We start from the raw sequence: 22,284 nt of genomic DNA, 5'->3' as shown, positions 1-22,284 counted from the left end.
ATAATTATTCAATTAATGTGCCAGCGAGTCGGACAGCAGCTGTCGGGAGTCAACTCAACTCCGGACCTACCTTGCTGCTCGATGCGCTCGTTGTTGGGGTCGGTCCAGCTGATGAACGCCACCGCGAACCAATTGCCCGGATGGGGCCCGTCTATGCTGAGCCGGCGTGTTACGCTGTCGGATTTAAATTGTAAATTATGTATCTCGAACCTGTGGAGTGGAGAAGAGCAGAACCGAGGGGTCAACCCCGCCCAACATTAGTTTGTGTTTGTATGTGTGTGCCATGTTGTTTTTTGGGGTGGGCATTTTGCATTTTGCATTGCGATGTTGGGCACATTGTATGGCAAACATGTATCGAGAAATTAAAAGTGCAACATGGAGTTAAACTTTCTGTCAAGCTGCTGTGAAGTTTTCCATAACACTTGCGAAAGTTTCACTCCATGTTACCGGCTCACATCTCTCTTTTTAATTTCTCGATAGGATTGAGCAGTCGAGCAGTGACTTTGCTGGGGATGAAAGCTGGGAACAACAACTGTGAAGGGTGAAGGTCAGGATTTAGTGATGTTTGTGGGTTGCAATATTATGCGTTGGAAAGGTTATGAATAAACATGGAAGGGGGTTGTTTCTCGTTGGAAATACCAAAGAGAGGTAGTAGGCTTTGCTTAGCTGTGATTTCAAGGATTTTTTTTATGAAAAAAATGAAAGTTTCGTTGTTCATAAACATATTATTTCAACAAATTCTAATATTTTTTGTCGGTGCACATTTGCACTGCATTTCAGTAGCCTACTGTTTTTTACAAGAACTTAAACAAAAAGTGGATAAAAAGTCGATTCCTCACAAATAAAAAATTATATATTTAAACGCACTCGGCACACAATGTAACACAAAAAATAAACCCTAAAATGACGACCTGATTCAAGTGTAACGATTCCAATAAATGAGTCGAACCGTAAAAAACCCATAAAACGAGACGAACGCGACGAACAATGCAGTCAGACTCGTCGTAAGTCTTGTACCGTGCGACGGCGGAGGCTTCAAATCAGTCGGCCCGATAGCGGACCCGATAAGCAAACTATTCCTAATTTTTCGTCAGCTGAAACCAGGGGAAGTGGTCCAGTTTTCGGAGTATCGAGAAATTAACACTTAAACTCCAAGGCTCGCGAAAAAGTCGGAAGTCCAACTTTGACAAGCGGTACCCCGGCTCCCTGTGGACGGATTTTCAAAATTCAAAATGCAATAGATGCGGACAGATGTCTAGATAATTTTTCTTTTTTGAAAAGTAAAAAAAAGATGCATTTACCCTAAGTTGTGTACGAACCAATAAAACAACTTTTATTTTAAAAAGGTTGGAAGTCGATTTCGACCGGCTGTTTGTTCGCTCCTTGAGGGCGGATTTTCAAAATTCAGAAAGCCAAAGATAGGGACAGATGTCAACATGATTTTCCTTTTTTGAAAAGTCATAAATAGAGCCATTTACTCTGCAATGCAACATGGAGTTAAACCACTGACGAACTGACGTGCCACCAGGAACAAATTGGTCGATCATTTTTGACCGCACACTGCTTCTTTTTCTTTCTACTGTTCTCTTCTTCGGCGATTGTCAGAATTCGAGTTTGACGTTTTGTCACATCAGCTGTTTTCTTGCTGTGAAGAATTCTGGAACAACATGTGTTAATGGCGGATAAGAGTTGGAATGGAAATGTTACGAAAAGTCTAAAAGATAGCCTAATTTGGAAGTTTAACGAAATTTCTTGCCTCATTTCACCTTAAATAATGCAAGATTAGCATAATATTCATCGTTTTGTTCAGAATTTGCAAAAATTTTCAGGCTTCAATATGTTTTCCCCCATTTTCATTTGTTGTTCCTGAAAGTTTCTCAGCAAGTGCAGCTACTGCTGATCGTCTGTTTGACAATCGCTGATCGTTAAGTTTACCATGACAGTTGCGGTCAACATAGAGACTTTTATGTAAAATTGTCTAGAGAATCGATTCCCGTATTCGGTTTTTGAAAATTTTTATGTTCAGAGCTCTTAAAAAAACAGTTTCAGTAAATGATTTTTGTATTTTTTTAGGAGAGTTACTCCATCCTGCATTTTTGGTGAGTCTTTTTGTAACATGTTAGGCTATTTTCACAAAAATTTTGAACGCAAAAAAATCGTGGGCTCATCTTCAAATTTGACTTTTACACTTAAAAATCAGAAAATCTCATAAAAGTGGCGAGTTTTTTTTTGTGTATTTTTTTTGAAAGCCCGTCAAATTTCCTACAAGTTTGTCTTTGACCACTTTTTGATACGATGCTTCGAGGCTTCGAGATACAGCAATATTTAAATAACTAAATATAAAAATATTTAAAACACATAGGCCCTTCTTAAATGTCATTATCGAGTCTAACTGGCTCCATATACACAAACATGGCTTCTATAAGCGTAGGATAACATGTCTATAAAGTTTCATTGAAATCGGAGAGGGTCGAGAAAAAAGTACCGTAAAACGGGGTGACTTTGATAGGTTTGCGATTTTTCCGCAAAATGAAGAGCACAATTAAAATACGTAAGAAATGGTTCAGAAACATACTGACCGTGATAGAGAAGTGTTCAAAGTACCTCAAGAAGAAATTTTCATAAATTTTTGAAAGGTTTATAAAGTTAGTTAACTATAGTTAAGAAAATGTTGATGGATGTCATTATTTTAAACTTCTAAAAGTGTCATGATTTTTTCAATGAACATGATTTTTAATCGGAAAACGGAATGCATTTTCAGATTCTTTGGACAATTTTCCACCAGGAGAAGATTTAATAAGTTTGTAAATAATAAATAATATGTATTTTTGAAACACAATTTTAAAAAAACTCCTTATTTATAGGCAATTTCAGTTAAACAAATTTCATGTAAAATTTGAAAACTTGTGATTCGTGCTTCGAATTCAGTATAAAATGTAATATAAACCGATAATTTTAAAAACAAAACTAGTTTTAACAAATTTCAGGCAAAATTCTGACTTTTTAACAATTTTACCTAAAATTTATATGTATATTGTTAAACAGTTTATAAACTTAGTTAACTTAACAAAAACATTGATTTTTTTCTTACAAACTATATCAGCTACTTTAGTGATGGTACATTTAACGTACAAATGATTTTTGAACATCTTAAATATGATGTTAACAAGAAAAAACTATGACTATCAAAGTCACCCCGGAATTAAAACTAAGAATTTTTAACGTAACTATTTTTCTAAACACTATTGAAAAAACTTTTTTTTCCAAAATAGTGCATGGACTCTGTGTGGCCTACCCCAGTACATGTTTCAAAAATATTAATCTTGAGAAAAACCTTACCTGTTGGAAAATATTCTAAAAACTAATTTAAATCCTATCAAAGTCACCCCGGTTTACGGTGCCTAAAAAATTCCTGTTTTGCGCTGAAATTACTCAACTCTTTTAGTATTTAAGTATATCGTAAAATGGCTAAATAGTCTGTTTAGACCATTGCAATTTTTATTTTGAGTTTTGTCCCCCCACTCGCCATTTTAAAATTTCTTTAAAAAAATCAGGGGATGAAAAATTAATTATTGACTAAACTAGTAATTTCAATGCTATTTTTCATATTTCTGATGGTACCAAAACTGTATTGATGAAAAAGGCAATTTTCGATTCTCTTTGTTTCAAAATTTCGGAAATCTGGATTGAAATTTAGTTTCATGTAATGAAAAAAAAACTTGAATTTACTCGACACGGTAAAAATGTTTCAAATCGTCGCCGTCGTGCTAACTTGTCGCACGTGCATTTTGGGCCAAATTGAGTTAAGAACTCCATTTTGTGCAGCTAACAATGCCTCACCTTTGGACCTTCACAGATCTCCAAAATTTGATTTCAATCCTGAGATATTCAATATAAACCGAAAAAACTCCGTGCATTGTTGCCGCTCTTCATATAAGAAAGAAGTTACAATCTTGTCGTGCTATCTTGTCACTCCCTGAAAATTGATGTGAGTGCGACAACTGGTCAAAGGGATTCCAGGTCAGAACGCGTTTGACGCACGTACAAGCTAGACTACCGTAAACATTTGTAATTACAACTCGGGACTCCGGCAACCAACTTCAACCAAACTTCGGGACATTGCTCATAATGCGTGGTTTCGTTTTTGTTTATTGAAGCTATACATAAAAACGCTTTTTTCTCGGATTGTCGAAATGGTGGGTGCGACAAGATAGCAGGACGACATTTTATGTTCAGTTGATGCAAACTTGAGATTCGACGTTAACGGTTGAATCTCACATAAAATAATGTTTTTACGTATAATCTGTTGGAAAAATTACATCAAATTGCATTTAAATTTAAATATTTAATGACGTGCAAAAGTGTTACATCATAAATGATGTAACATTCTGAAATATTTTTTTGTGTGTGTAGCTTAAAACAAATATTCCCCCTCAAAAATTGTCTTTGATGATGAGTAAGTTTTAAAATATTTTTGTATGGGGTTCTCGATTTAGTATCATTAGTTAACTGGTTCTACAACTAGACTACAAAAATGTCAACAAAGGGAACAATCACCCTAACTCCAAAAATTCCTAGCCCAACAAGACACAAGGAGCCCCAAAATGGGTACGTAAAATACACATCATCTCCCATATTGTCGAACATAAATTCTCCGATAAACAACTTGGCGCCCCCGTTCATCTAGATCCAGATCGACAACGACGACGTTCGCGAGTACCGGGGCATAAACTGGTGGCATCGAGAGAGAGAGAGAGAGAGAAAAAAAACGGAAAGGTCGTGGAAAATTCCGTCACTTCATCGAAGAAGAGTACCATGAGGATAAATATCGAAGGCGATGAGATGAGCCGTAAAGAGCTCAGGAGGAGGCATTTATCATGAAAGTGTTGTCGTCGTCTTTTGGAAGTTTGTTTGCGCGCGCTTGTGCGTTTATTTTCAGCGAACAAGAGTTGAATAATTTATGGCGAGCCATGCGTCTCCATTGAATTTGATTAGTGAAGGAACGAGGCAACATTTCGGAAGATGTTGAGAATTTTGAAGTTTTTTTTGTGTTTAAGGTGAAGCCATTGATCATTTGATCATCACTATAAAATATTCTGTGTTAAATTCAATTTAACGAATTTCTGCACCAAAATGAATCAGCATGTGCCGGTTGTTGCCTTCTTGAAGCCACTGAGGGATTTTTTGATCTAAAACAATTGTGCTTCAAAATTTATATAATTTTGTGGCACAGTCATTGACGTCCTAGTTGGCAATCATTGATTAATGACGATTTCCATAACTTAACAAGGACTGGGATAATCGTTACCAAAAAGAATCAGCATGTGTAGGGCACTATTCTAAACAACTTGTTGAAGGAATTTTGTCAAAATATTGAAAGCGACGCAAAATTTATATCTTTGAACTAAAAATCATGACAATGATGGAAGTCTTCACGTTAAAATAATCTCATCATATGTTTAGGAAGTAGGAATAACTACAGGTATCATGTTGTTTCTATTCGTTTTTTTCTGCTACGTCTGTCATCTGCCACCTGCCACGTTCCATAACTTGTCCATAAAGCATTGCTTTGTTACTGTGACAGCATTTTCACACCTTTCAAGCTGAGCTTAGCTGCTGCTGAAGTAGCACGGAGGAACAATTGCCTGGCATTTCCATTTCAAGTAGGGAAACGAAATCCTCGAAACAACATTACCAACAATTCAATTCTAGTTGTGTTTCAGTTCCCACTTTTTCCATTTTTTCTTTTTCTTCTTTTTTCCTCTTTCTTCTTCTCGAAAGTTGATATGCATTATTCTGTTGTCGTCTGGATCGTCTGGAAGTGACACAGAAGTGGAACTTTTTTTTTCGTCGAGGAAGGTTGAAACCCAAAAAAAAAAAGAAGAAGAGAGCAAAATAGATTGACACTACAACACATGCAAACGAGAGAGGGCGCGCGTGGGTGGAGAAGCATTGAGAGGAATGTGGAAAGAAACGAACCAGCCAAGCAGCAAACCAAATCGAATCATAAGAGCGCACAAGGAAAAAGGCGAAATCCTATGAATATCAAAAGAGGTCTCACTCCAGCGGTTCGAACCACCCCCACACGCTGCCGCTGAAGGGATCTTTTTTTTTCGGGGTTTGAACGCCGTGTTTGAGGTGGAATTGTGGTGTAACTTTAGTTTCTAAGAAATTTTTTGTTCCAGATGATAAAAAACCTATACCCAAAGAGTTAAATTTGACCACCTTTTAATGGATTTTACTTTTTTTGATAGTCTATTTTTTTCAGCATAAAATTTCACACCTTTAAGATTAACCCTCTAACTATGCTCTAGTTGGGCATCGATCGAAAAAATTGCCAAACATCAATTTTGAATCTTTTAATTACATTAGAAACACAGCGAAGAATCCGATGATAACGATATTGATGGTAATCGCAAGCAAAAGCATGCACATCACCCATGACATCACCAATCTGAAGAAGACACTTAATATTGCTCACTGCATGTACTATTTATCGTGAGTTCATAATGGATCTTATACAAAAATGATGTATGAAAATTCAAAAATCTGTATCTTTGAAGGAAATTTTTGATCGATTTGGTGTCTTCGGCAAAGTTGTAGGTATGGATATGGACTATACTGAAAAAAATGATACACGGTAAATTTTTTTGGTGATTTTTTATTTAACTTTTTGTCACTTAAACTTGATTTGCAAAAAACACTATTTTTTTTTTTATATGTTTTAGAGGACATCAAATGCCAACTTTTCAGAAATATCCAGAACGAGCAAAAAATCTTTGACCGAGTTATAATTTTTTGAATCCATACTGTTTTTTTTTTTAAATAGGTCGCAAAAAAATTGCCACTTTATTTCTCGATGTAAAATTGAATTTGCAGTCAAAAAGTACTTTAGTGAAATTTTCATAAAGTGCACCGTTTTCAAGTTATAGCCATTTCTAGGTAACTTTTTTGAAAATAGTCGCAGTTGTTCATTTTATTTTTTTTAAATGCCTACGTTTGAAAAACACATTTTTGTAAAGCTGAGAAAATTTTCTATATTTTGCTTTTATGAACCGAAATCTCAGAGAACTGCCCAGCAGGGAAAATCGAACCAATAATTCCAAGATATTGAAATTACGGGCTCTTATCGGTATTTTTCGGTGAAATTAAACTAGGGCGTCCAATTTTCCCGGGTTTTGAATTTCCCGGGAAACGGGAAAAATATTTTTCAAATCCCGGGAAATTTTTTAAACCGTCATAAAATCTATGTTTTCATTAAATTTGTTCATAGAATTAGCTCAATACTGAGCAATTCTCTACGAAATCGGTCTTTTTTCTTCAATTTGAATTTTTGTATTTTTTAATCCTACTGAAACATTTTTGGTGCTATCGGTATGCCCAAATAAGCCATTTTGCATCATTAGTTTGTCCATATAATTCTCCATACAAATTTTTCAGCTGTCCATACAAAAATGATGTATGAAAAATCAAAAATTTGGCAAAGTTGTAGGTTTGGATACGGACAACACTGAGCAGTTCTCTAGGATTTCGGTCATTCGATTTTTTTTGTATTTTTTAATCCGACTGAAACTTTTTTGGTGCCTTCGGTATGCCCAAAGAAGCCATTTTGCATCATTAGTTTGTCCATATAATTTTCCATACAAATTCGGCAGCTGTCCATACAAAAATGATGTATGAAAATTCAAAAATCTGTATCTTTTGAAGGAATTTTTTGATCGATTTGGTGTCTTCGGCAAAGTTGTAGGTATGGATACGGACTACACTGGAAAAAATAATACACGGTAAAAAAATTTGGTGATTTTTATTTAACTTTTCACTAAAACTTGATTTACAAAAAACTATTTTTAATTTTTATTTTTGATATGTTTTAGAAGGCATAAAATGCCAACTTTTCAGAAATTTCAGGTTGTGCAAAAATTACTGACCGAGTTATGAATTTTTAATCAATACTGATTTTTCAAAAAATCGAAATTTTGGTCGTAAAATTTTTCAACTTCATTTTCGATGTAAAATCAAATTTGCAATCAAAAAGTACTTTACTGAAATTTTGATAAAGTGCACCGTTTTCAAGTTATAGCCATATTTAAGTGACTTTTTGAAAATAGTCGCAGTTTTTCATTTTTAAATTAGTGCACATGTTTGCCCAGTTTTGAAAAAATATTTTGAAAAGCTGAGAAAATTCTATATTTTGCTTATTCGGACTATGTTGATACGACCTTTAGTTGCTGAGATATTGCAATGCAAAGGTTTAAAAACAGGAAAATTGATGTTTTCTAAGTTTCACCCAAACAACCCACCATTTTCTATCGTCAATATCTCAGCAACTAATGGTCCGATTTTCAATGTTAATATATGAAACATTTGTGAAATTTTCCGATCTCTTCGAAAAAATATTTTGGAATTTTCAAATCAAGACTAACATTTCACAAAGGCCAAACATTCAATATTACGCCCTTTAAAATGTTTGTCTTGACCAAATATATTTTCGAAAAAGTTTCATTTACAAATTGTATTAGATTGAATCTTGAAAACATCAATTTTTCTGTTTAAATTTATAATAGCTAAAGGTCATCATAGTCGAATAAGCAAAATATAGAAATTTTCTCAGCTTTTCAAAATATTTTTAAAACTGACAATATTAAATGAACTGCGAAAAAAAGTCAATATGGCTATAACTTGAAAACGGTGCACTTTATCAAAATTTTAGTAAAGTACTTTTTGATTGCATGATTTTACATCGAAAAATGAAGTTGAAAAATTTTACGACAAAATTTCGATTTTTTGAAAAATCAGTATTGATTAAAATTCATAACTCGGTCAGTGATTTTTCATGTTTCTGAAAAGTTGGCATTTTATGTCTTCTAAAACATATCAAAAAATAAAAAATTAAAATAGTGTTTTTTGTAAATCAAGTTTTAGTGATAAAAGTTAAATAAAAATCACCAAATTTTACCGTGTATTATTTCCAGTGTAGTCCGTATATACCTACCTTTGCCGAAATCGATCAAAAATTCCTTCAAAAGATACAGATTTTGAATTTTCATCATCAGTGCCAATGTATGGAAAATGGACAAACTAATGATGAGCGCATACCGAAGGCACCAAAAAAGTTTCAGCCGGATTAAAAAATACAAAAATTAAAATTGAAGAAAAAAGACCGATTTCGTAGAGAATTGCTCCACTGGAAAAAAATGATACACGGTACAAAACATTTGGTGATTTTTTTATTTAACTTTTTGTCACTAAAACTTAATTTGCAAAAAAAAAACACTATTTTTATTATTTTTTTTAATTTTTTGATATGTTTTAGAGGACATCAAATGCCAAGTTTTCAGAAATTTCCAGGTTGTGCAAAAAATCATTTGAACGAGTTATGAATTTTTTAATCAATACTAATTTTTCCAAAAAATTGGAATTTCGGTCGCAACAATTTTTCAACTTCATTTTTCGATGTAAAATAAAATTTGCAATCAAAAAGTACTGTACTGAAATTTTGATAAAGTGCACCGTTTTCAAGTTAAATCCATATTTAGGTGATTTTTTTTTGAAAATAGTCGAAGTGTTTCATTTTTTTAAATTAGTGCACATGTTTGCCCACCTTTGAAAAAATATTTTTGAAAAGCTGAGAAATTTCTCTATATTTTGCTTCTTCGGACTTTGTTGATACGACCTTTAGTTGCTGAGATATTGCAATGCAAAGGTTTAAAAACAGGAAAATTGATGTTTTCTACGTCTCACCCAAACAGCCCATCATTTTTCAATGTCGATATCTCAGCAACTAATGGTCCGATTTTCCATGTTAAAATATGAAATATTTGTGAAATTTTCCGATCTTTTCGAAAACAATATTTTCAAAATTTTCAAAACAAGACTTACATTTTAAAAGTATGTAATATTGAATGTTTGACCCAAAAAATCCTTCAAAAGATACAGATTTTTATATGGCCAGCTGCCAAATTTGTATGGAAAATTTTATGGACAAACTAATGATGCAAAATGGCTTCTTTGGGCATACCGAAGGCACCAAAAAAGTTTCAGTCGGATAAAAAAATACAAAAAAAATCGGATGTCCGAAATCCTAGAGAACTGCTCTACTGTTAAGTTTTTAGTTAGCTTTAAAAATATAAAAAATGCTGTTGAATGTTGAAAATGGATTTTTAATGAATCATAATTTTTAATCTTATGCGATTCAAATTATTTCATATTAATAAGCATAATATTCTTATTAATGAAAAATACTCATTGGTGCACGACGAACTCTGCCAATTGAGTGGTGTTTTAAGAATTTTAGGTTTACGTTTCAAATTGATTTGCTTTATGTGGCTTTGCGTTCGATTGAAGTGGTTTGACGATGACACAAAACGTCAACTCAATCGTGTTGGTTGTGAGTGCTAAAATAGGTGTGCAGTGAGGGGGGATTGTGCTGGTTTTAAGTACTGTGGAGAGATGCGGCCAACTGCCGCATGAAGAGAGGCAGCTTCCTCCTAGGTTCTTATGTTAGCGGCTGCATCTGTTTGTGCGGAAACGAGACCGGGAGCGGTGGCAGCCCTGTGATTGCTAAAAGTGTTAAGTGATAAGAGGAGGACAACGTTCAACGCTCTTCTGTTGCCCGGAGAGTAGGATACAACATTAACCTAGCAAGGCGGGCAACTGCGTAGCATGCTGAGAGTGATGCTGGGCACCAGGACAACAATGAGCATTTTTGGTGGACTCCGGTGAGCACGTTCTATGTTGTTTTATGTATGAAAATGTGTGTGTGTGTGTGTGTGTGTGTGTGTGTGTGTGTGTGTGTGTGTGTGTGTGTGTGTGTGTGTATGTGTGTGTGTAAAAAAAAAATATGGCGTAAAACATAACAATCGAGTCGAATGTGGTCAGCGGGGCCACGCGATTGCTCTGACGGAATGATGATGATTTTAGCATTTTTTTTTGCTAGTAGTGATGAAATCAGTCTTTCCTTTATCACCGTGAATCGGAAAGCACGTCGCCGGTTGAGTTCGTCGAGGTTTTTGTGTTTTAATTATAGGGGAAAGTGGGGCAAGTGTAACAAGCTAAGGAAATGCTCGTTATAACCTATCAAAAACTTTAAAAATCTGTCGGATTTTTTAATAATCATCTTATTCCAGCTCTTGACTAAGACTTTGATAGAATGAGTTTTAAAAAAATCCTGTTTTTTAATGTAAAAAAATGATTTTAAAAATTTGGATTTTCCGTACGTTCTACTCAACTAGTGGGGCAAGATGAACAACCCGTTGGGGCAAGAGGAACAATGAATGAAACAACATGTTAATTTTTCAACAATTGAACTGTTATCACTTAGATACATCAGATTAGAATGTATATGAAACGTTTCTTTCATTTTTAGATTCAAAAATAATATTTTGCTAAAAATTAGATCGTTTTCACGAAAAAAAGGAAAAAAAGGAAAATTTCATAATATCACTATATTTTGCATGGAATTTTTTTTTTACAATTGTTTATCAGTTTTTAAGTACTTTTATGTATACATTTCTCAATAAAATATGTTGTTGCAGCGATTCGTATTTTTTTCCATACTAAAAATCCATATGGTACACTTGCCCCACCTGAACAAGATTTTTTAAAAGCTCTCAACAAAAATAACCAAAAGTTAAATCATACTTTGTAATAGGTGCATCTCATTAGTAGGGACACTACTGATCTAGGAAAAATAGCATTTTGATAAAATGAGTCCTAAAACGAACCCTAAGCCTTATTTGGTACATTCCAAATATTATAAGAAAACAAAGGTTTTGAAAAAAACTTCATTAAATCGTATGCCCCGTGGCGTTTACGTCATTTTGGCGGTTATGTGGTAGTAGAATTAGCTAATTGCATTGCTAGCAACAATTCCTCATACTGGAAATAATCATAATTGTAAAAATTACGGCCGTACGATCGATTGTTCCTCTTGCCCCATATGGTCGTCTTGCCCCACCTTCCCCTATAGTAATTACATTACAAACATGCACGGCCAAGAGGAGTTAATAAGGGTAGCAAATAGTTATTTTTTTAATGTTATTAGGTAAATCGAATTGGAGTAACAACGCGTCGCGTCGCTAGTTGCTTTTCTTGCTTGGAGTGTATTCTAGACCTTTTACCTTCCCAAAAACCATCCAACTCCAAGCGAAACTAACTTGAGGACACCGTGGAGATTCTCCTTATCCCCTTAGAAAAGTGAAGCAGAATCCGATTTGCGATGTCGTTCCGTCGGGTCGCAGGATTTTCGCGTTCGTCGTCGGTGTGCAACAACAAAAAACTTATCATGCCTTTTCAGCTCGATAAACATCGTAACTCGTCGTTCGCTTCGTCAATCAGTACCTCGCTAACCATCAATCATTTAAAACTCGTAAAAAATCTCAATTTAAAAGTTACACTGTTTAATCCTTAATTCTATAATTATAAATGATTTTGGTTCTATCTTTCCACAGTCGGCTGTCTAAGATTAAACCATTTAATTTAAAATTTAACAACCGATAAACGGGAAATGTCTCATCCGCAGCATCCGATTGTTTGCCTTGAGAATAAGATATAACACCTTTCAACAAACACTATGATTTTGGGTCGCATCATCATCTTCTATGATGAATCCTGACCAAATACCCTACCCTACTAACAAATTTTCAGGTTTCTGGCGCTTGTGGGGTGTAAGCACAGAGTAAATCAGCTGCCCTAGTAGCAACCTGCGCTAACTAACATTCCCGTCCCTTAAACTCGAGGTCTACAAAATGACTGTTACCTATTCGCAACTGATCTAGTTTTGTTTCATGGTGTTTTATCTTTTCAGCGCATTCATACATGCTGTTGATAAGGGAAACACCATTAGATTGTTGAAGCCTATGGTCATTAGTGCTGAAAGGATATTACGGTTCTGTTCAGCAACGGAGGGGCAACCATGGGTGATCTCTCATGCTCATGCTCATGCTCAATATTCTTATTAATCTATTTCTTTTATTTTTTATAATAAATGACAACAAAAGCTAAAAATAATTATTGAAAAAGAAAAAAAAACAACAAACAAAAACAAATATAATGAAACCATCAAATGTAAAATTTTAGAAAAAAGTTTAGAATTTCATGTTTTATACAAAACATATTTTACAAACTATCTTTAAGTCACTACCGCCAACTGGGGGAAATCGGGACTGCAGTCTGAATAGGTACAGGATATTTCAGAGCAATACATTTAAAAATTGGTCTACTGATTGTTTTGTTGATAAAAAATATATCAGAACATTATGCTGTCACATTATTATATACTGAAAGACTGATCCACTTTTATAAGATTTTTTGTATTTTTTTAGTTTAAATATCCTTCAAGGTGAGCCCAGGATTTTTTTTCGTTCAAAATTTTTGTGAAAATAGCCTAGTATGTTACAAAAAGACTCACGACAAATGCAGGGTGGAGCAACTCACATAAAAAAAAACAAAAATCATTATGATTAATTTTACCCCAGAAAATGTTAAATTTTCATCAGTTTTTGATGAATATTCATCAGGTTTACATTTTTCACATTTTTTAAGGAATATTACTCAAAAAAAGAGGTAATATTCAACCTACCAAATTTTCAACATTCCAAAATTAAACTTTTTTTCTGTGTGAAACATCAAGTATTAACTCATTTTTATTTTAAAAATCGCTGCAACTTTGCAAGGATTGGACAGTGGTCAATATTGAGACTTTAATGTAAAATTGTCTGGAGAATCGATTCCCGTATTCAGCTTTTGAAAATTTTTACGTTTAGAGCACTTTTCAAAAAAACACTATCAGTAAATGATTTTTGTATATTTTTAGGTGAATTGCTTCATCCTGCATTTTTCGTGAGTCTTTTTGTAACATCTAAGGCTGTTTTCACTTAAAAATTTGAACGAAAATAAAATCGTGGGCTCACCTTCAAATTTGACATTTGAACTTAAAAAAACAAAATATCTCATAAAAGTGCCGTGCTTTTTTTGCTTTCAGTGTATTTTCATCGGAAAGCCCGTCAAATTTCCTACAAGTTTATACCACTTTTTGATACGATGCAACGGCTTTGAGATACAGCAATATTTGAATTACGAAATACAAATCATCAAATACAAATCTTCTCAAATGTCATTATCGAGTGTAACTGGCTCCATATACACAAAAATGGCTTCTTTAAGCGTAGGATAACATGTCTACAAAGTTTTATTGAAATCGGAGAAGGTCGAGAAAAAAGTACCTAAAATATTCCTGTTTTGCACTGTAACTGCTCTTTATTTGCATCAAATTCGAGTTCTGTGACCTAATCACCATTTTGGATTGGACTTGGACACTTGGATTTAATAATTCATTATCACTATAGTGTAGTAAAAACAATGACAACGAAAAAACAAACTTTTTTTGGTTAGATTATCTTGTAGTTTGTAGAACATATAAAAAAATAGATTGATTGTTGACCAGTATCGACTCATAGAAAAAACAACACTGGTATTTAAAAGTATCGAGAAAAAGTTGTATTCATACGCTATCCAAAAAAAAGTAGCAGACAATTTTCTTTTAAAATGCTTTAAGTTTTCCAGTGTTGTTGTTCTCGCACCCTTCGCGAGATAAAAAATCATCTCTCTCGAGTTCTCGCCGCGCCAATTGCCCGTTCTCTCCCCGCTCGCGAACGGGCTAGCTCGCGAGAAGTAAAACGAGCTGGTTACGAAGAAAAATTCAACACAACTGTTGAAGTTACACCTTTTTACCATTGTGCCGTTCGCGTTCATGAACCTGATAACAAATTGCTATCTTGGAATGAATGGCTAGCACGAGGAAAATACTGCAAGTTCTCTCCCTCGCTTGTGAGTGAGAAAAGCTTTCCTTCTTCTCACGTGAATCCCAACACTGAAATTTTTCTTTAACCCGGGCATGGTCTTCGGGTCTATAGGACCCAGTAGCACTATAAAAGTGATTGTAACTTTTGACCAAAAACACCTAGAGATCTGAAATTTTGTGACTTTGTGTAACTTATTAAGACACACATTCTGGCCAAAAATGAAATTCCGGTGGCCACCTGAAGTGCCCACCAAAAAAAACTGATACCAATGGTATTCCGGGTCTATAGGACCCAGAAATGTTTTCGGCTGCCAAAATTCGAGATTGTAACCGATTTTGGATGTCTTGACCTCAAATGAAAGGCTAGGATGTCTACTTTTTGTATCCGACCGGCAGAACCGGTTTTGGACACCGTGGCCTCCGGGAACCTGCTATAACCGAAAAAAGTCCTTTTTGAGGCCCCTACTTTGAGGAAATGTATCTCCGAAACGATTGCACATAGCAGGTTTCTTCTGGTTGCATTCGACAGATAATAACCTGAATTTTAAGCCTCAGAAAAAATATTTGGTCCATAGTGGCCACCTGTTCCGGTAACTCGGAACTTCCGGAAAACTTGATTTTTGCAGTTTTTTTACATAAAACCGTCACACGGACCAGTCTTTTGAAACGGATTATTTTGCAAATCATTGCAGAAGGATACTACATACTACCCCTGACTGTTTGGTATCGGTTCTGGCCAACTGTGGCCAATCCGGAACCGGTTCCAGGGTACCACTAAAACGGTTCCAATAATTGTCACGCTAGAAATCCGTCAAGTTGCATATCAAACTTCAGGAAATTGAAAGTTATGACCATCTGGGGTCATGCCGATGTCTGCTGACCCAACCTGGTCACTCCGGAACCGGTTACCGGTGACCACTGAGGGACACTATCGGAATATGCAATGAACCCTATCATCCGACGTATCAAACTTCATGAAATTGCAAGTTATGACCATCTGAGGTCATGCCGATGTCCTCTGACCCAACCTGGTCACTCCGGAACCGGTTACCGGTGACCACTGAGGGACACTATCGGAATATGCAATCAACCCTATCATCCGACGTATCAAACTTCATGAAATTGAAAGTTATGATCATCTGAGGTCATGCCGATGTCTTCTGACCCACCCTGGTGACTCCGAAACCGGTTACCGGTGGCCACTGAGAGACACTATCGGAATATGCAATGAACCCTATCATCCGATGTATCAAACTTCATGAAATTGAAAGTTATGACTATCTGAGGTCATGCCGATGTCCTCTGACCCAACTTGGTCACTCCGGAACCGGTTACCGGTGACCACTGAGGGACACTATCGGAATATGCAATGAACTCTATCATCCGACGTATCAAACTTCATGAAATTGCAAGTTATGACCATCTTAGATCATGCCGGAAGACGAGGGGTTATTTTGCAGACATGGTTTATCCATTTATCTGGCAGAGTAAATCTGCCAAGCTTTCTAGCTCAGTTAAACAAAAACGACAGTGGTTGTAGGCCACATGCCGATTTTGTGCAGGTTATATCTAGCAGGACAATGTCCTGTTAGAAGCCCTGCGAGTATTCGTAGTTCCCTATGGTTTAAGCCAAGAAGTTTCTTGGTAATTGAAGGACTTGGAGCGATAAAAGTTTTAGCTTGTTCATTGCATATTCCGATAGTGTCCCTCAGTGGCTACCGGTTACTGGTTTCGGAGTGACCAGGTTGGGTCAGAGGACATCGGCATGACCTCAGATCGTCATAACTTTCAATTTCATGATGTTTGATACATCGGATGATAGGGTTCATTGCATATTCCGATAGTGTTCCTCAGTGGTCACCGGTAACCGGTTCCGGAGTGACCAGGATGGGTCAGAGGACATCGGCATGACCTCAGATGGTCATAACTTTCAATTTCATGAAGTTTGATACGTCGGATGATAGGGTTGATTGCATATTCCGACAGTATCCCCAAGTGGCCACCGGTAACTGGTTCCGGAGTGACCAGGTTGGGTCAGAGGACATCGGCATGACCTCAGATAGTCATAACTTTCAATTTCATGAAGTTTGATACGTCGGATGATAGGGTTCATTGCATATTCCGATAGTGTCTCCAAGTGGCCACCGGTAACCGGTTCCGGAGTCACCAGGGTGGGTCAGAAGACATCGGGATGACCTCAGATGATCATAACTTTCAATTTCATGAAGTTTGATACGTCGGATGATAGGGTTCATTGCATATTCCGATAGTGTCCCTCAGTGGCCACCGGTAACCGGTTCCGGAGTGACCAGGTTGGGTCAGAGGACTTCGGCATGACCTCAGATGGTCATAACTTTCAATTTCATGAAGTTTGATACGTCGGATGATAGGGTTCATTGCATATTCCGATAGTGTCCCTCAGTGGTCACCGGTAACCGGTTCCGGAGTGACCAGGTTGGGTCAGAAGACATCGGCATGACCTCAGATGATTATAACTTTCAATTTCATGAAGTTTGATATGCAACATGACGGGTTTCTAGCGTGACAATTATTGGATCCGTTTTAGTGGTACCCTGGAACCGGTTCCGGATTGGCCACAGTTGACCAGAACCGATTTCATGAAGTTTGATACGTCGGATGATAGGGTTCATTGCATATTCCGATAGTGTCCCTCAGTGGTCACCGGTAACCGGTTCCGGAGTGACCAGGTTGGGTCAGAGGACATCGGCATGACCTCAGATGGTCATAACTTGCAATTTCATGAAGTTTGATACGTCGGATGATAGGGTTCATTGCATATTCCGATAGTGTCCCTCAGTGGTCACCGGTAACCGGTTCCGGAGTGACCAGGTTGGGTCAGAAGACATGATTGGCCACAGTTGACCAGAACCGATTTCATGAAGTTTGATACGTCGGATGATAGGGTTCATTGCATATTCCGATAGTGTCCCTCAGTGGTCACCGGTAACCGGTTCCGGAGTGACCAGGTTGGGTCAGAAGACATCGGCATGACCTCAGATGATTATAACTTTCAATTTCATGAAGTTTGATATGCAACATGACGGGTTTCTAGCGTGACAATTATTGGATCCGTTTTAGTGGTACCCTGGAACCGGTTCCGGATTGGCCACAGTTGGCCAGAACCGATACCAAACAGTCAGGGGTAGTATGTAGTATCCTTCTGCAATGATTTGCAAAATAATCCGTTTCAAAAGACTGGTCCGTGTGACGGTTTTATGTCAATAACTGCAAAAATCAAGTTTTCCGGAAGTTCCGGGTTACCGGAACCGGTGGCCTCTATGGACCAATTATTTTTTCTGGGGCTTAAAATTCAGGTTATTATCTGTCGAATGCAATCGGAAGCAACCTGCTATGTGCAATCGTTTCGGAGATACAGTTCCGTAAAGTAGGGGCCTCAAAAAGGACTTTTTCAGTTATAGCAGGTTCCCGGTGTCCAAAACCGGTTCTGCCGGTCAGATTCAGAAAGTAGACATCCTAGCCTTTCATTTGCGGCCAAGACATCCAAAATCGGTTACAATTTCGAATTTTGGCAGCCGAAAACATTTCTGGGTCCTATAGACCCGGAATACCATTCGTGTATGTAGAAAACGAAGACCATGGCCAGGTTAAAGTTGCACAAAATGATCCACTGAACACGAACAAACAATATTTTCAATAAAAATTTTGGGTGGGAGAAAAATTAGAAATGACATACATATTTTTGACATTTGTACTAAGCTTGCTGGTTTTCATATCTAGTTAGTATTTATAAGAGAGCACAGAGGCATCGAATTGTTGATTATAATTAAGTCCTGAACAGGGTTGCGAATGAGCGAGCGCTCACGGAAGGCTTGCTCGCTCCAGCTGGAGCGTGAGTTTTTATCAGGTAGCTCGTGCTCGCTCACGCTCACCGGAGCGTTTTGCGCTCACGTGAGCTGGTGAGCCAAAGTAGGTAGTTGTTTTTTCCTGTTGAAGCATCTGCCTGTTTGAAACGAAGTTTCTAGAACTATCAGCACAGGCAGCAAAAATAAACAAGAAAGTGGTCGAACAAAGTAGGCAATGAAATGGATTTGATCGCGAACCGAAATTTACGTTCTATTTAAAAATCATAGACGTTTTTCAGACAAGGAACAAAAACTAATTTCATAATGTAAACGTTCATCCTCACGAATGAGCGAAAAGTGAGCGCTCACGAGCGCGTGAGCGCGTGAGGAACGCAACACTGGTCCTGAAGAAGGTGTTAAGGTCTAGATCAAAATATTGACGAAGACAAAAATTTCAATCGACGCCCTTTCTGGGATTGAAACCCACTCAATTTTCTCTAAACAACCCTTTTCAGAGCCTGCGCGTGACTACGAAGAAGATATCCCCTGACGACATCGTTGACTACCATTACGGCGTATAAGCATTGCCGGCTGACGCTGATGCTGTATCGCTGGCTTCCCGCGGCAGCTTTTGATGATATCTTCTCCGATTTTTTTTTTAGTTGCACACATCCTATCTTTCTCTGGTAGAGATATCTTGAAAACACGACAGCAAGACCCCTATGCCAAGAGAGGGAGGGCAAAAGGAGTCCATACAGACAGGAAGCACCAGGGAATTCCTGGATTTCTGTAGACTCCACCAACGAAAAACGACGACGACGACGACGACGTCGAGAGTTTCCATTTGGGAAAGGCACTCAGCATCATTGGTGGAAACTAGATTAGAGGAAGCTGAGAGTTTCAAATTTGGCACCGTTGTTAACAAAAAAAAATGGCGTGGGGCAACTCGTTGACTGAAGCCTGCAGAATGTCCTCGATTTTTTTGTAGGAAAAAAATTGCGTGAAACGCACTTGATTTCGTGGCAAAGACGATCTCCGGGAATGAACATAACAATTTAATGTCATTATGAGTCCAGGTTGGTGCTAGACGCACGGTCTGGAACGCCATGTTCGTATGATGTTTTTAACCAATGAAGTATCCGCATTTGTTTCCTAGAACGAGGAAAGTACCTGGAAAAAATAATCTTCTCAACAGTGGGTAGGGTAATTTATTGCATAAAAATGGAATCCAGCGGGCAAAATAGACCTTTTTTAAAAAAAAAAAACCTCTGTGTATTTATTAAAGTTTACAAATATTTCTTGTCAAACGATAAACGTTTTTATAATGACTTTCAAAATATTAAATGTTTCTAATGAAGATTTTTCCAGCCCGAGTCATCTATCCCTCAAGTTTGCCGAGTTTGATAAATGTGACGAGTGGGACAACATATTTTTGAATGAAAGTTTAAGAAAAACGTCCATTTAGTTAGTCAAGTTACAATAATACTGAAAAATACTGTTTATCAATTCAAGGACTTTATAAGCCCATACATCCAATTGAAATGTAGTCAAAGACAAACTTATGGGAAATTGGACGAGCTTTCCGGTAAAATTTTTTTCGAGACTGAAAAATCAAGTCTGTCATATAGAAATTGCCTAAAACTATCAAAAAATCTATTTTTTCAACATTTTTATTTTTAAAACCGCTGTAACTTTACAAAGATTGGACTTAGGACAATGGTCAATATGGATTTCGAAAACTTTTGTGTTCGAAAACGCAACTTTTTCCGTCTCACTTTTGCGAAGCGTAACTACTGTCAAAACGCAGCCTAATTCAAAACGTCAACCAAGCTCTCGTGACAGTTTGTTTATACAATGATTTTTTTTTTTAGTTTTCGGGTGAAGTAACCGGAGAGCCGTAGAAGTTCCCGGTGGCCAGATTTTAACTGGTTCCGTTACGACGGTGTTTTAAAAATGAAGTGTAGTGTGAAGTGTATGTGCTAAATAAAAGCAGCAAGAATTGCTGCCCAGTATCTAGCTGCAAACTCCGCCAACTAAGTCGTTCCGGCCAACCGGGTCGAGCTTAAAAGTTCTACAAATTCTAAAATTCTGCTTTCGGAAGTGGAGAAATCACCTGTCCGGGAGAAGTGAAAGGTCGATCCGCACCGCCAGTGTCGATTCTGACAACAGTGATCGAAAGGACCAGGTTCAGTTCTGGAATAAAAGATGGAACCATTGGCAATAACCACACTCAAGGAGGCGGACAGCGGAATGATTGCATCGCCGGAACCTGCTCCACGGTCAGCGAGGAAGAAGATGTTGTCAAGCGGGAAGAAATAATCAGTTGCCGCTGGTGGTGCGGATCGACCTTTGACTTCTCCCGGACAGGTGATTGCTCCACTTCCGAAAGCACTTTTAAGCTCGACCCGGTTGGCCGGAACTCCTCCTCCTCCTCCTCCTCCTCCTCGGCCCGGGACAAGGCGCATCATCAACCGAACTCGAGCACTGTCGGCATCCTGAAGCCGATCGCGGTCAAGCTCCGGTCGTGCAGAAGGCGCTGAATACCCACACTCAGACACTACATTACACTCTACAACCACAAAACTGTAAAAATTTAAAAATTCAAAAATTCAAGAAATCGAAAATTCTAAAATTCTAAAATTTTAAAACTCTAAAATTCTAAAATTCTAAAATTCTAAAATTCTAAAATTCTAAAATTCTAAAATTCTAAAATTCTAAAATTCTAAAATTCTAAAAATTCAAATTCTAAAATTCTAAAATTCTAAAATTCTAAAATTCTAAAATTCTAAAATTCTAAAATTCTAAAATTAAAATTCTAAAATTCTAAAATTCTAAAATTCTAAAATTCTAAAATTCTAAAAGGTTCTGAAGGATTCTAAAATTCTAAAATTCTAAAATTCTAAAATTCTAAAATTTCACAAGTTCTAAAATTCTAAAATTCTAAAATTCTAAAATTACAAGGTTCTAAGGTTCAAAAGGAGTTCTAAATTCTAAAATTCTAAGGTTCTAAAATTCAAAATTTAAAAAAATTCTAAAATTCTAAAATTCTAAAATTCTAAAATTCTAAGGTTAAAATTCTGGGTTTAAAATTCTAAAATTCTAAGTTCTGAGTTAAAATTTAAAATTCTGGGTTCTAAAATTCTAAAGTTCTAGGTTCTAAGGTTTAAAAGTTCTAAGATTCTAAGGTTCTAGATTCTAAAATTCTAAGTTCTAAGGTTCTAAAGTTCTAGGTTCTAAAATTCTGGATTCTAAAATTCTAAAGGTTCTAAGTTCTAAAATTCTAGTTCTAAAAGTTCTAAGATTCTGGGTTCTAAGGATCTAAAATTCTAAAGGTTCTAAAATTCTAGTTCTAAAAGTTCTAAAGTTCTAAGTTTAAAATTCTAAGTTCTAAGTTCTAAAATTCTAAAATTCTAAAATTCTAATTCTAAAATTTAAGGTTCTGGTTCTAAAATTTAGTTAAAATTCTAAAATTCTAAGTTCTAGGTTCTAGTTAGGTTCTAGTTCTAAGTTCTAAATTCTAAAATTTAAGTTTCAAGGTTCTAAGGATTAAAAGTTCTAAAATTCTAAAAGTTCTAAATTCTAAAATTCTAAAATTCTGGAGTTCTAAAATTCTAAAAAAGTTCAAAATTCTAAAATTCTAAAATTCAAAATTCTAGGTTC

At 36.4% G+C, this 22,284-nt stretch overlaps 1 protein-coding gene across 5 annotated transcripts in view; it reads right to left on the bottom strand.

The window, feature by feature from the left end:
• LOC6048394 overlaps nucleotides 1–22,284 on the bottom strand; it is a 242,647-nt gene that overhangs the window by 2,244 nt on the left and 218,119 nt on the right. For 4 of the 5 annotated variants that reach the window (XM_038249625.1, XM_038249631.1, XM_038249638.1 and 1 more), the window contains one exon: nucleotides 71–210. In XM_038249625.1, coding sequence (XP_038105553.1) covers nucleotides 71–210 — 140 coding nt within the window. Of the gene's footprint in view, nucleotides 1–70; nucleotides 211–949; nucleotides 987–22,284 lie in introns of those variants that run through there. The other variant, XM_038249650.1, reaches the window with a different exon arrangement.

The sequence above is a fragment of the Culex quinquefasciatus genome, chromosome 1, assembly GCF_015732765.1.
Source record: "Culex quinquefasciatus strain JHB chromosome 1, VPISU_Cqui_1.0_pri_paternal, whole genome shotgun sequence".
Taxonomy (NCBI): Eukaryota; Metazoa; Arthropoda; class Insecta; order Diptera; family Culicidae; genus Culex; species Culex quinquefasciatus.
The sequence above is the reverse complement of the archived record's forward strand: the minus strand, read 5'-3'. Positions and strand labels throughout refer to the sequence as shown.